We start from the raw sequence: 15,197 nt of genomic DNA, 5'->3' as shown, positions 1-15,197 counted from the left end.
ATTTGGCCTTTGAATGTATACTCTGTTACAAAATTATATTCCAAAACTTGAGTCTTAGATTTAGCATTACTCTGTCCAGATAAATTTCCTAATATTTACAAACAGCCTGCATTACAAAAACTGCATGAACACTGTGTTTGTAGTTGGCTGAGTAGTATCCCACAAAATTCACATCCACCAGAACCCCAGAATGTGACCTTATTTGGAAAGAGGGTCTTTGCAGTATTAGTTAAGGATCTCAAGATGAAATCATCCTGGATTTAGGGTGGACCCTAAATCCAATGATTAGTCTCTTTATAAGAGAAAGGAAATTTAGACAAAGAAACAGAAAAGAAGGCCCTGTGAAGATGAGGCAGAGATTAGAGTTATGCTGCTACAAACAAAGCAAGCCTAGGACCCCCAGAAGCTGGAAGAGGCAAGGAAGGATTCTTTAGTCTCATGGGACACTGCCCTTCCAGCATCTTGATTTCAGACTTCTGACCTCCAGAACTGTGAGAGAATAAACATCTGTTGTTTTAAGACACCAAGTTTGTGATAATTTGTTATGGCAGCCCTAGGAAACTAACACAAGCGTTGGAGAGCTAACCTGCAGCTATTACACAATAAATCATACTGTCGTTAAGACATTTTAGAGATTTAGGATTATTTCTCCGGTACTTCTCTGTAACAGTGCTAATGATCCCTTAAAAATACAAGCTTTTTTCCTTTTTTAATCTTTTTGTTCTATACTCCAGAACAATTAGTATCTGTAGAACTGTATATACAATTTAAAAAATCTAGACTGTTTGAAATCCATTTATACCTAAGCAGCAATCATATGAAGTATTTCCACAGGCAAAATATTTTTTCATTCCTTTTGTTCAGTAAACAATGGAAAACTAACAGATATAACTAAAAATCTTTTTCTGAAAAATTCTACAATGAAGAGATTGATATGTATAAGGAAAAGTAAAATAATTATGAAATTATAAGCTATATTTTATTCCAATAAAGAGCTTAAAAAAAAAGTTATATTTTCCTTCAATTTAGCTTACAGAAATGAGAACTTTAGATGAATAGCATTTACTTTATAAACAACTGCATAACTCACGTTATTACTCAAATTCAGCAATAATTAAAAACAGGACCTTAAATTCTGTGATATTTAATTATCTGTTTTGATAATAGCAAATTTTTTAAATTAAGAAATACTAGTCTACCAATACAATGATTTAATCAATGGCTCCACTGTTATGACAGTTTTTAATGAAGATTATCATATATCACAACAACCTACAACATATAAATTAACCTACAACTGAGAAATAAAACTACAGCTCAAAAAAGTTATTTTGAGAGGTTAGGTTTCTTAGGAATTCACTCTTTAGATACTTGTATCTAAAATTTAAAGCTTACCCTCAAACCCCTCTCTTAGTACACTTTAGCACTATCTTTTCCCAATAGTACCCTGTCCAATAAGGCTAATTTTACATGGATTTCTGGTTCTATAATAAGTCTATGTGACTTGTCACCTCCCACAAAGTCCCCACAGATGACCGGTGAAATGTTCTGATGGACACCATTATAGAATATCTCAAAGATTAATGAAATGGCAATATTATTTTCCAAAGTGCATACTCTTTTTAGAGGGAAGTATTCAGAGCTCACCGATATATATATATATCCTATATACATGTGCTTGAGACTTCAAGTCCTAAGGAACTTTCTTCCCATATCTACCCGCACCCTCTCCAGCATCAATTGCTCTCATTCTATTGATTTCCACTCTTATTTCTGCCTTCGTGTATGCTCAAATCTGCCCTACACATTTTTTTAAACTCTCAATGGACGACGCTATTTCTTGCAATTCAATTTAAATATGTCTTATTAAGCACTAATCAGCCAGACAGCTCTGGGACAAAAAAGAATAAAGTCTTTTTATCCTGAAAACATTCCAAGTTTTCCAACCAGATATTCTTACCTCTCAAAATTCAGATGACTCAAACAAACGGTCTTAATCTGCTGCCTCCACTTCCTATCCTTTCTTCCTGTTTAAAGTTTTACTATTTGTTTTACAACACAACATTCCAGCTGAAACAATTGTGGGGTAAGACTATCCTTGATATAAATTCTCAAAGGATAGCATGGCATACTGGAGTACAGGCATCAGGAAACTTACAATCCAGGATTTGCCACTCGATAGCCTGTAACCACTCATAGGTAAAAACATGTAGGGAAGGGGTGCAGGGGCATGGGCACATTGATTCCTCATCTATAAACTGGATTGAATCAGATGATCTGTGCAGTTAACTTTCAACTCTAAAATTTCATGGAACACAAAGATCTTCACTAACTTCACATCTCACTGACCTCCATCTGCCATCCCTGATGCTGAGAAATACTCCCTCAGTTTCTGTGACTCTGGATAGCAATCTCCTCCACCTCTGTGTACCTGGATTAAGATTAACTATATACAACAGAAAACTCTAATTTATAGTGGTTTAAACATACAAGGTTATAGGCTTTCATGTTAAAAAAAAAAAAATTTCCAGAGGCAGTTATGACAACCCCACTATAAGTCATTAGGGACCCAGGTTCTTTCCAGCTTTTTGCTCTGATATCCCTAGGGGGTGGGTCCTTAGATACACGGTCCAAGATGGCTGCTAGAACTCCTCAGTCTTTATATCAGCGTGCCAGTCTTTATATCAGCGTGCCAGTCTCAGGAAAGGAAAAAGCTTGGAAAACATACCCTCATCCTTTAAGAATACTTTTTGGAATACTGCACACATTGTTTCCACTTATATCCAACTGGCCAAAACAGTGTTCACCTGTCTCTGTCACTAACTTGAAAATAGTCTATCCTGCATGGCTACATGACTAGCCAAAAATCAAGGGTTCTATCACCATCGGGAATAATAGCTATTAGGGAAAATTAAATGTCTCTCTCAAACTCGCCAACTCTTTCTTCTACGGTTCCTTTTATTTTCCATCCTCTTATCAGTCCTTGGTCCTCTATTCTGTCTCTACACCGACTTTCTGAGGGCACTCACAGTGTCACAGCTCTATCTACACTAATGACTCTCAAGTCTTTGTGTTCTGCCCCCGCCCTGTTCATTTTCTGAAGTCTCCATTTGGATTACTATAATGTAAAACCCATTTTCTTCCAAGCCAACAAAGACAAATAACTAATGCTTTTCTTTTAAAAGAAAAATATTTTCAATGTTCTTTTTTAAGTCATGGTATCACAAGTATCCCAGACCTTCAAGTTTGGAATTCTGAAGTCACCTCTGACTCTTTCCACAGGCCATAGGTTGTAGGTCATAGTGAATTTCTATAAAGGAATGGAATAAACTGGACTACATAAGGTTTATATAGCACATGACCTGGGACGTGCATTTATCAAATTGACTTCAGCCCCTCCAGCTCTACTATAATGTTCTTCAGTCACCATCCTAATTATCAAGTCTATGAGTCTATTTGTCATAGACAAAGAATGTCTGTGTTCCCCTCCCAAATACATATATTGAAACCTAATCCCCAACGTGATAGCATTTGGAGGGGGGGCCAAAGTGATGGTATTTGGAGGTGACTAGGTCATGAGGGCAGAGTTCTCATTAATGGGATTAGTACCCTTACCAAAGAGACCCCAGAGAGCTCCCCTGCCCCTTCCACCAAATGAGGACACAGTGAGAAAACGGCCATGTATGAGCTAGGAAGCGAGCTCTCATAAGACCCTGAATCTGAATCTGCCTATGCCTTCATCTTGGATTTCCCAGCCTTCAGAACTGTGAGAAATAAATGTTTGTTGTTTAAGCCCTTTAGTCTATGATAATTTGTTAATACAGCCCATAAGACATTATTTTTAGTCCTCAATATACATGACATCTTCAGAGTATTTCACATTTATTCATCATTTCCTCATTCTCAAAATGCTCTACACTCAGCGTTTCCACGATATCACTCTGCATTGGTTCTCTTGCAATACCTCTGACCAGTCCTATTCAGTTTCTTGGCTGCTACTGCTCTATCTCTCTCTTAAATACTGAATTTTCTCTGGGTTCAATTCTTAAGCCGCTCTTCTTTTCACTCTATACATACTCCCTAAACAATCTCATTTTTTTTCTTTATTTCTGACAATCAGCTGGCTACTGGTAATTGCCAAACTATATCTCTAATCTTCACTTCTCTCCTAACCTCCTGACCCACATATCTGAACACCTAAATAACATCTCTACCTTGATTACAGGCAGGCACACCTAATTCAACATATCAAAACTAACCTCACCATTACTTTTCCTCATCCAAATTCATTTCTTCCCCTAAATTCCCCATTTGCATTCACAGCATCATCACCCACCCACTTATCCAAGCTACAAACTGTTACCCTCAACTACTCTTTCTCCTTTACCCTTCACATCCACTCACTACTAAATTTTGCTAATATGAGCTTGCAAATTTCTCTAGAATCCATACCTTCCTTGCTATTCCCACTGTAAAAGCTCCTGAGTTTTTTCACACTGGTCTTTCTCCCGCCAGTCCATTGCTATTTGAGTCACATTTCTAAGGTGTTTCTTGCTTTTCAAGAACCCCCACTTTTCAACAGACTCCACTGTCTACAGAGTCAAAGTTAAATTCCATAGCCTAATACATACAGCTTTCACAATCTGACCCCCACCACTGCAGCATCAAGGCTTACCTCAATTCCCATCTACACTATACTTCTCTCCATTCCTGGAACAATACATTTCACACAGTTACATGTTTTTCTCTCTACCTATAGCCTCCTCTTCCCATCTTTCTACCTGGCAAACGCATATTCATCCTGCATAACTTGGCGTAAACATCACCTCTCATAAGAAGCCTCCTCTCTCCCTCAGTAAAGTGAACCCACCTTCTTCATTTATCACTACTTATTTCAAGACTGCCTCCATTAATGACTAAGTTATGGATAGAAACTTACTCCTTACTCATTTATTTTTGTTCTAGCAATTAGCACAATGTCTGCAAAGCAATAAATGCTTGTCAAATCAATGAATCCCAAATGGTTCTTGACAACTGGCAACAAACAGCAATAGAGAAATTCCAACTACTTCAATATAGAATGGGGGAAGGGAGGGGCTCCAGGCTGACTATAAATTACAATGGTTCAATAATAAACAATTATCAAAACTGTTTAAATGTCTAAAACTATGACACTTCAGGTATTGTGCATAAATTTACCTTTTAGCTTATCTCACTCATACTGCTTAAATAAAACTGATGAAATACCCAAGAAATATTTCAAATGCTTTCTCTAATATATTTAAGCCGGTTGATATGAAAGAATGCAAGAACCTCAAATGATTATGATACTTGACTCCAGGTTAAATACCATCTAGATAAATGGATTAAATTCTAAATGTATTAACAGACAGCAAAAGAAAATAAAAAGAAAAAAGTAAAGGCATATAAGGGAATTTACCCATGTGGTCATTATCAATTTTTCTTGCACAAATCTCAAAGTATGAGAAAGTAAAAACTATAACAAAAATAAAGATAGTTGGCTAAGTGACTTCACCTACAAGAAACAACTGAAATTTCCTAATTATTTTGCCATAGTACGTATGCAAAGTCAGGAAAATAAAGTCAATTTCAAATTATTAAAATCAAACTGTCACAAAAATCAGTGATTTTCAAGCTATGTTCTCCTCAATATGACAGTACAATAAGTCCCCTACATATGAACCTTCAAGTTGTGAACTTTCAAAGATGCAAACGTGCGTTCATGTCCAAATCACGTAAGTTAGTTCACGTGTCTGGCATATACCATCACATGTGTGCATCCTCTACAAGTGGTTGTGCTTTTGTGTACTTTACTGTACAATACTGTATAGAGTACAGAACTATAGTATCTTTATTGCAAACCCAAGATGTCCAGAAGAAAGCGTAAAAGCAGCAGTGATGTAACTGATACTGCTAAGAAGCGCCAAGTGGTAACAATGGAAACAAAAGTGAAAATAATTGAGAGAGTGGAGCGACAAGGGGAAGAAGTAACTTAAGAACCAAAGAGATTCACAACACAGAAAACGGCAAAGGGATTTTCTTTATCTGAGAAGGCACTGTTAGTTTTTGAGGCACAGGACCCGAACATAGAATGGTACACGAAGGTTGCAGCAGCCATTTAGAATGCAATCCTGTGCTACCATGTCACCTATGACCAAAAAAAAAAAAAGAGCTACTATCCAGACATTACTGGATAGTTTCTTCAAGAAGGTAAGATAGAACTGAATTTAGTAAGGAACAGAACCTGTGCCATCAACATCAGGCGTGAGTGAAACTGCAGCTTGCCCTCCCTGCTGATGATCCTTCAGCTCTACCATCTCCCACCTCCTCACCCTCCTCCAGTCAGTAACTCGTCCTGCCTGTTCACTTGATGCCAGCCCCTGTATGCCAGCTCAGCTGTTGCACTATACTACAGTACTTTTCAAGGCACTGTAAGATTAAAAATGTTTTCTTTATTATTTGTATTTGTTTTTTATGTTATAACTCGCATGAAAAGTATTACAAACCTACAGTACAGTACTAGATAACCAATTGTGTTAGTTGGTGCCGAGGCTAACTTTGTTGGACTTACGAACAAACTGGGCTTATGAACGTGCTCTCAGAGCAGAACTCATCCACACGCAGGGGACTTAAACTGTAGCATTTAGAAGAGCAAAAAACTGGAAACAAGTTAAATATCCAATAATAAAGTAAATGATGAAGTGATTATTATACCCATTATTAATATACCCACAAGATGTAATAATTTAGCCATTAAGATTATGTTTTTCTGGAATTTAATAGAATAACCTTCCTTTATGTCATCGATTTAAGGAAAAATTAAGGCTACTCTGGTGTCTTTTTATCCTCCTTATAGCTTTTTTTAAATTAAACTTTTTATTTTGAGACACCTATAAGAAATAATACAGAAATCCCATTTCTCTTTACCTAGTTTCCCCCAATGATAACATCTTTGCAAAATTATAGTACAGTATTAACACTAGGATAATGACACTAATACAATCTACTTTCTTATTCAAGATCCCCCCAGTTTTACTGTACTCATTTGTGTTTGTGTATTTAGTTCTACGCAGTTTTATCACATATGTAGGTTTACGTATCCACCACCCAGTCAAGATACAAAATAGTTCTATCAAAAAATCCCTCCTGTTGCCCTTTCAAAACCACACCCACCCCTCACCTTCCTTATAAGTTTTTTATTTTCCACATGTTCAGCAAGTGTGTATTCATTCAATACATCTTTATTAAACATCTACATGTCAAGCACTCTTCTTTGCAAATAACTCAAATAGTAAGTATTCACTACTTTTTCCAGTTTGTAAAAGCAATTTTTCAAAAGACAAGGTTTTTTTCTTTCAACTTTAAAATAGAAATATGAAAAAAATCAACTAAAAAGTATTATTAATTGAAAAGATACTTTAAACAAAACAAAAATAGTTTAATATGTTGAAAAAATAATTCCAGGAACATTCCAGAATTAAACAGAGAACATTCAGTATCATATTATCATAGCATGATTAGCTGTTAGAGAGATGTAGGTAATAAAATCACACTAACTCCTGAAGAAAGCTTTATAACAAAGGTTTGCAGACTCGGGTTTATTCTTCACTTACAATTCAAACAAGTACATAGATTTGGTGGATTTTCTTCCAGTAAGTTTTTACAGAGAGTTTTACATAAAAAGAACTACTCAAAGGCTACAACTCAAGATACATAAAACTATTCTAATGCCTAAAAAGTGATTCGAATTAAAACAATATGCTCTTCAAAAGCTATTGCTAAGAAAATGAAAGGGCAAGCCAGACTGGAAGAAAACATTTGCAAAACACCTGATAAAGACTTGTATCTAGAATGTAAAAATTCAATAATAAGAAGCCAAACAAATGCAAACTATTACATACAGAATGGATAAACAACAAGATCCTACTATATAGCACAGGGAAAGAAACCATAACGGAAGAGAATATAAAAAAGTATATATATATATATATATATATATATATATATATGTATAACAATCACTTTGCTGTACAGCAGAAACTACCATAACACTGTAAATCAACTATACTTCAAAAAAAAAAAGCAAAGCAATCAATCCAATAAACAGGAGCAAAAATTTGCTCAAACTCTTTACAAAAACATTCCAGTGCAATAGGCACATGAGAAGGTGCTCAACATCATTACCCACCAGGAAAATTCAAATTGAAATCACAATGAGATACCACTACATGTCCACTAAAATGGTTAGACTTTTTTAATAATATAAATAAAATTTAAAAGACTAACTGGAAGTCTCATACATTGCTGTTAAGTATACAAAATGGCAAGGCCAGTTTGGAAAAGTTTGGTGGTTTCACATCAAGTTAAACAGACACTGATCATATGACCCAGCAATTCTTCTCCTAAGTATCTAAAAGAGAAATGAAACAATATGAACAAAGATCTGCCTGCAAATGTTGAGAATAACTTTGTTCATAATAGCCCCAAACCACAAACTCAAATGTCCACCAACTGGTGAACGGATAAACAAATTATATTATATTTAGCAATATAAAGGAACTGACAATACATACAGATGGATAAGCCTCAAACATATTTTTCTAAGTAAAAAAAGTCAGACATAAAAAACTACATAAATCCATTTATAAGACATACTAGAAAAGACAAAAACACAAGGACAGAAAATAGATCAGTGATTGCCAGAGGCTTGGGAGAGAATGGACCGCAAAAGGGCACAGAAGAGCTTTTTGGAGGGAAGTGTTCTCTATGTATATCTTGATTGTGGTAGTGGCTACACTTATGTATACATCCATCAAAAATCATTGAACTGTTCAGTTTAAAAGGTGAATTTCATTACATGTAAATTATACTTCAATAAACTTGACTAAAGAAAAATTACCCCAAGTTAAAAAATAAAGGATACAACTCACTATCAAGATTCTACAATTTATAAAATCTTCTGGATTTTGTTACTTACAAAAATAATCTTCCCTTTCCCTGCTGTGGGATAGAGAGTAGTCATTATAGCCTGGGGATGGAGTGAGGGTTATCAGAGCTCAAGTGAATCAAGGAGGTACACCCAAATGAGTTCAGTCAGAGTCCAAGCACTGCAAGCAGGGTGTCAAAGAAGAGGAGCAACCTGGCATGGGGCACTGGGTGAGCACGGAATGAGGAGGACGTCTTCCTTCCCATGGAAGCAGCCCAGTGTCAGACATCAGAATCTAAGTGGGATATGAAGTATACCCACAAACTGTGCAAAAGCCGACATGGGGAGCCCAAGCCAGAGCAGGTTGAGGATGGTGTCCTGGTATGGGCTGTTAGGTCCTGACAGGGGCAGGGGGTTGGGAGAGACAGAATGAAGAATCTGAGCCCAGCAGAGAGAGAAAGGTATCCAGGAGAGGAGAGGGTGGTAGCAAAGATGAAAGACTGGTTAAATGCAGGGAGACTGAACACAGAAGTAAATACATTAAGGATCACAGAAGCCAGATTTCTCACCGTCAGAAAACAGTATTATGAATATGAAAAAGGAAAAAACTAGACTGGACCCTGGAGTGTTGGACTGAAGTCAGTGGTACTGGCAGGAACTCACAGTTTTCTATATTTATGGATAAACAAATAAATATAGACATAAATATACACATGTGTACACATACATATGTTCCCCAGCTTGGTCCATTAAGAAAGCCTGAGACCAATAACAATACAACAACAATAAACACACAAGCACTGAGATCTTAGCTTCTATTTGCCACTCTCCATTACAACGATCTAGATCTCCCTGGAGAAATGTCTGATTCCAGGACTAAAGCAGGGACAGTACAAGATAAGCCCAGAACATCTTCTTATGCCAAAAAGTAAAGACATGTTCAAAGAATGGTGGGGACATGTCATAAAGACACAGAAGGGCTTCCCTGGTAGTGCAGTGGTTAAGAATCCGCCTGCCAATGCAGGGGACACGGGTTCGAGCTCTGGTCCGGGAAGATCCTACATGCCTCAGAGCAACTAAGCACGTGCGCCATAACTGCTGAGCCTGTGCTCTAGAGCCCGAGAGCCACAACTACTGAAGCCCACGCACCTAGAGCCCATGCTCTGCAACAAGGGAAGCCACTGCAATGAGAAGCCCATGTACTGCAACGAAGAGCAGCCCCTGCTCCCCACAACTAGAGAAAGCTCACGCACAGCAATGAAGACCCAACACAACCAATAAATAAATAAATTTATGAAAATAAAAAAATGTTTTAAAATAATAAATAAAGACATGGAAGCCAGTTTGAATGCGCTCTCCTTGGCCAAATGAAGAATAATATGAACAACTAAATAACAGTAACAATATAACCCAGCCAAAAAAAACAGAAAACTATGAATCCACATAGATATAAATGCATAAAGGAATACAAGTTTGATGAAGAACAAGACACATAGTTTCAAAGTAGTCCTCACAAACACCATTCATTAATTAACTACTAAATACTAACTTTAGAGTGAAGAAGCCTGGCAGACATTGTTTATAATCAAAGTAATCAAATAATCGAAGTGAAAAATCACAATAGGACAAAATGAAATTGTAAACTATATAGGATGCAATGAGCACCACTTCTGTGACATTCCTGCCCAAATACATAATCTCTATGTATCCAATCATAAGAGGGAAGATAGTCCCAAATGAGGGTCATTCTACAAAATAATGGCCCTATAATCTTCATTAGGGTCAAGGTTATGAAAATCAACAGAAGATGAAGGAATTGTTTCAGATTGAAGAAGTCACGCAGCACATGGCCAAAAATGTCTTGAAAGTAAATGAAAATGAAATTCATTGCCATCAAGAATAAGTATGCAAGCAGCAAACTCCCGAAGATCAGCAGGATTCCTCACGTGAGCTCAAAAGCCATTTAAGAGGACTTCCCAGGTGGTGCAGTGGTTAAGAATCCACCTGCCAATGCAAGGGACATGGGTTCCATATCTGGTCCGGGGAGATCCCACATGCCGAGGAGAAATTAAGCCCATGAGCCACAACGACTAGAGCCTGTGAGCCCCAACTACTGAGCCCGCGTGCTGCAACTACTGAAGCCCACGCACCTACAGCCCTCGCTCTGTAACAAGAGAAGCCGATGCTATGAGAAGCCCAAGCACTGCAAGGAAGGGTAGCCCCCCCCCCCCGCCCCCGCAACTAGAGGAAGCCCACACACAGCAATGAAGACCCAACGCAACCAAAAACAAAAGAAAAAGAAACATCCATCCTCAATAAAATCAAATTAAAAAAAAAAAGCCAACCAAGAGCTTGCCTCACCTCTGATGAGATGGTCCTATGACAAATAAATGCAATACATAATTCTGAACTGGATCCTTTTGCCAGTAAAGAGATTAATAGCATAATCAACAAAACTTGAACCAGTCTGAGAACTAGATGGAGTACTATGTCAGTGTTAATTTCCTGATTTTGATGCCTGCACTGTGATTATGGAGAGGAATCACCTTGTTTGTAGAAAATACACAATAAAGCCTTCTGGGGTGACAGGGAGGGAATCAGGTCAGCAGCTTCCTGGCAAATAGTTCAGGGAGAAAAAATTTCTTTGCACCGTACTTGCAAGTTTTCTGCAAGTTTGTGATTGTTTCAAATTTTTTAAAAAGTGAGAGGGGAAAAAAAACCCAATGTCGCTAAAAATGAAATAATGTTAAAAACAAACTTCGATTCTGCATATTGTTAATCTTGGTAAGAAAGAGGTAGCAAACTATGCTAAACTACTAGGAAATAACAAATAAAATTTTGGAACCAGAAAATACTTTAAATACAGCCCAACCCCTTTCCTTGTTAACCTCAATCAGGTCAAGAGTGATGGACTAAAGAATATAAAAGTTCCCCGCTAAAGGAAGTTATTAGGACAGGAATAGTGAAAAGGGCGGTCGACCAAGAGTGGGTAGAACAATGGTATTCTGACGCTACAAAGGGCTGTAACCATCAGCAAAACACGATTTCTGCATCTCCTCTGAAAAATGAAGGGACTGTCCAGCTGAGATCTAAAATTGCAAATGTGCGACAAGCGTTATCCTGAAATAGATGTTTCCCCAGCTCAATTTATTACATTATGCTTAGCTATACAGTAACACAAAGGAATACAAATGCAAAAATAAACGTGCATAAAACCTGAATTCTCTTGAGTTGTGTAAATCCATCGATTAAATTAAAATGTAATGCATTTGCCAGACTGCTCCCTATGAGGAAAATTTTGTGACAAATGAAAAGAATTAAAACACATTAAAGTGAAACAAGATCACCTTCAGCGGTCTGCTGACGGTCCTTACTTAAAAGATAGTGTTCAGACTCATTCCGAAATGACCGTCACATTTGTCCTGAAAGAACAAGGAGCATTTCCTAGAAATGTTTAGAAGTTCAAGGATCCTCTCCCCTTCCTCGGTACCACGCGTCCACTGGCGCTGTGACTAGACAAGCCCCCGCCACCAGCTCAGGGGTGAGGTAGCACCGGACTCTCAGCACTTCCTCTCGGAGAGGACAGCCCACCGCGTCACTCGTTACTCACTGAGGATGCTGGGCAGAAGTTCATCCCCGAGGAACTTAGCACAGTTGGCTCCCGCCCTCCCAGCCCTGTGGTCCTGGCCCAATCCCGCCGGCACCGGGGCGCTGCCCCTGGTACCCGGCCCCCTCCAGAGCGAGGGTCGCCGCAGCCAGACTCGCCCCTGCTAACCCAGCTGGGCCGCCCCGGGCCCGGAGGACGCGGCCTCCTCTTCCCCCTCCCCTCGTGCCGGCCCCCACGCCCACCGCGAGGCTCGGGCGGGCCAAGAAGGCCGGACGCCGAGCGCCCGCTCCGCCGGGGCCCGGCCCGGCCCGGACCGGCCCGGCCCTCCCCGCCTCCACGCCGCGACGCCCGGCCCCGAGGAGCCCACTGGACGGCAGCCGGGGGGCGGGGGCGGGGAGGCCCGGGGGCGGCGCCCGCCCCACACCCTTACCTGGCTTCTCGTGGTCGTAGCCTACTACGATGAAGTAGTCGGCCAGCCGGGCCATGGCCGCCGCCGCCGCCGCGCCGGGGATGCGGGTGCCCGTCGCCGCCCTCGCCGCCGCCGCCCACCGGGCCCGAGAGGGCTCAGCATTTTCCCTGCGGCAGCAGTAGCGGCAGCGGCGGCGCTTCAGCCATGTTTGACAACCGAGGCGCGCTCTGCGCGTGCGCCGCGCTTAGCGTCCGCTCCTCCCCCGCCCCCACCCTCGCCGGCTCGGTGACCCGAGCCCCGGCGGAAAGCCCACCCCCACCTTCCCGGGTCCGCTCGGACGGCGGGGTCTGGGGAGTGGGCCATAGTCGTATTCCCACCACACGGCGCCACCGCAGCCGCTCGGGGTGGTTCCCTTTGAGGACTGGCTGCCCCTCCGCGGCCCACCTCCCACTCCCCTATTTTTTCCTAAAGCAGGGTGTCCTTTCTTCCGCCTTCTCTACTCTTTCTTTCTGGGTCTGGGAAGAAGAGACAGGGATGGTTGAGGGGTTCTCTGGAAAGTGCTGCTTCCCCTCCCCCCTCCCCCTCCCCGCTTCCCAAGACGAGATTCTCCCGCCCCCGACTGGAAGCATGGAATTTGCACCGCCAGGGGTTTTGCTGCACGTTTCCTGTTTATGTTGTGCAGATGGGAATTTTAGGAACATGCCACCGAGCAGGCGGAGGACGGAAAGGGTTTTGCGCAATCCTCAGAGGCGCCTCGCGCTTTAGTGCTGGGTGGGCTGGGGGCGGTTGGCCTGGGCTTCCCCCGGAGCGCCTGGGGAGGCTGGATTCCTGCGAAGAACGCGGCATCCCCGGGATCCTCCCGAACTGCCCGGGGACAACAGAGTCCGAGGGAGGAGGCTTGTCTCTCCCAAGGGAGCCCTGCTCGCCTAGGGTTTCGTCCCTTGCAGCGGTCTCAGGGCTCTTGCAGCAGGAGCAGGAACTTCCCACTTCCCTGTTCAAACAATGCAATTAAAATGAATTAGTGGATCTCATCATCCAATCTACGAATTATCTAGGTCGCTTTCTTTTTACTGCACCTCTTATTGATCGTTCCGAATTCGGCAACTGAGGCACCTAGATGAATTTGCTTTGTCCTCTGTTAGTATCTCATGAAGTTTTAGTGGTAGGATATGTTACAAGTGGTAGACTGAAGTTTTGAGAATCTCCATGGTTTGCAAATGTGATCATCTTTGCTTGTCACTAGTCATTATTGACTGAGGATTTAACCCTTACTGTTTACACATAAGAACTCTTAGCAAAGTGCCTTAAGTGCTTAACGAGTATATTTAAGGAGTGAATGTATACAGTTTCCCCCAGCTACCAGCAGGAAGCTACAATGGCTGGAACTCTGAACTGGGAGTTCAGAGATTTGGTGTCTCAGCTGCTGAAAGTTTACTCTCATTGATCATTTCCTCTTGTGTGGGGGGCTTTTTTCGCCTACAGATTGAGAGGGTTGGGCTGCACTAGCACCGAAACTCCCAGAAAGGAATACTTTAACTCAAAGAGTTTATTTGCAAATTGCTTTTGGTCAAACTGAATCAGCCTAGTTGCAGAGATGGAGGAAAGATAACAGGTTGATCTTGATAACAATTAAACTGAAAAAGCTTCAGTCACACCTCAAGTAAGAATCCTCTGTATAACTTCCCTGAGAGCTCATCATCCAACTTGATCACTTTCAGTAAAGCATAATTTAACTTCCTTGGGAGGTAGCCCATTCCACTGTTTAATAACCCTATTGTTAGAAAGTTCTTCCTTATTATGTCAGAGTTGTCCTGTAACTTCCCCCAATTTTGCTCTATGGAAATACCCAGAAAAAATAAAATCTACCTTTGTATGATAGCTTTTCTGATTTTTAAGGTAGCTATCACGTTCTTTCTCCATTTTACTTTTTTTAAGGTGAACTTTAAACACATCATAAAATGAACCATTTTAAAGTGTATGATTCAGCGGTACATCACAGTATTATGCAACTACCCCCTTTATCTCATTCCGAAATATTTTCATTACCCAAAAGAAAACCCCACACCCATAAAGCAGTCACTCCCATTTTGCCTTCCCCCAGACTCTACCAATTTGCTGTCTCTGTGGATTTATCTAGTATGGATATTTGATATAAATACAGTCATACAATATGTGACCTTTTGTATCTGGGTTCTTTCATTTAGTATAATGTTTTCAAGGTTCATCCATGTTGT

The 15,197-nt window shown here is 40.5% G+C and overlaps 1 protein-coding gene across 4 annotated transcripts in view; it reads right to left on the bottom strand.

Moving 5' to 3' along the window:
- The window catches only part of SBF2 (SET binding factor 2), a 440,997-nt gene extending 427,820 nt beyond the window's left edge, over positions 1-13,177 (bottom strand). For all 4 annotated transcript variants that reach the window (XM_057749271.1, XM_057749273.1, XM_057749274.1 and 1 more), the window contains exon 1: positions 12,985-13,177. In XM_057749271.1, the coding sequence (XP_057605254.1) occupies positions 12,985-13,039 (55 nt within the window). In that variant the 5' untranslated portion in view covers positions 13,040-13,177. The remainder of the gene's footprint in view (positions 1-12,984) is intronic.
- Positions 13,178-15,197: the final 2,020 nt, after the last annotated feature.

Source organism: Hippopotamus amphibius, chromosome 9 (assembly GCF_030028045.1).
Source record: "Hippopotamus amphibius kiboko isolate mHipAmp2 chromosome 9, mHipAmp2.hap2, whole genome shotgun sequence".
Lineage (NCBI taxonomy): Eukaryota > Metazoa > Chordata > Mammalia > Artiodactyla > Hippopotamidae > Hippopotamus > Hippopotamus amphibius.
The sequence above is the reverse complement of the archived record's forward strand: the minus strand, read 5'-3'. Positions and strand labels throughout refer to the sequence as shown.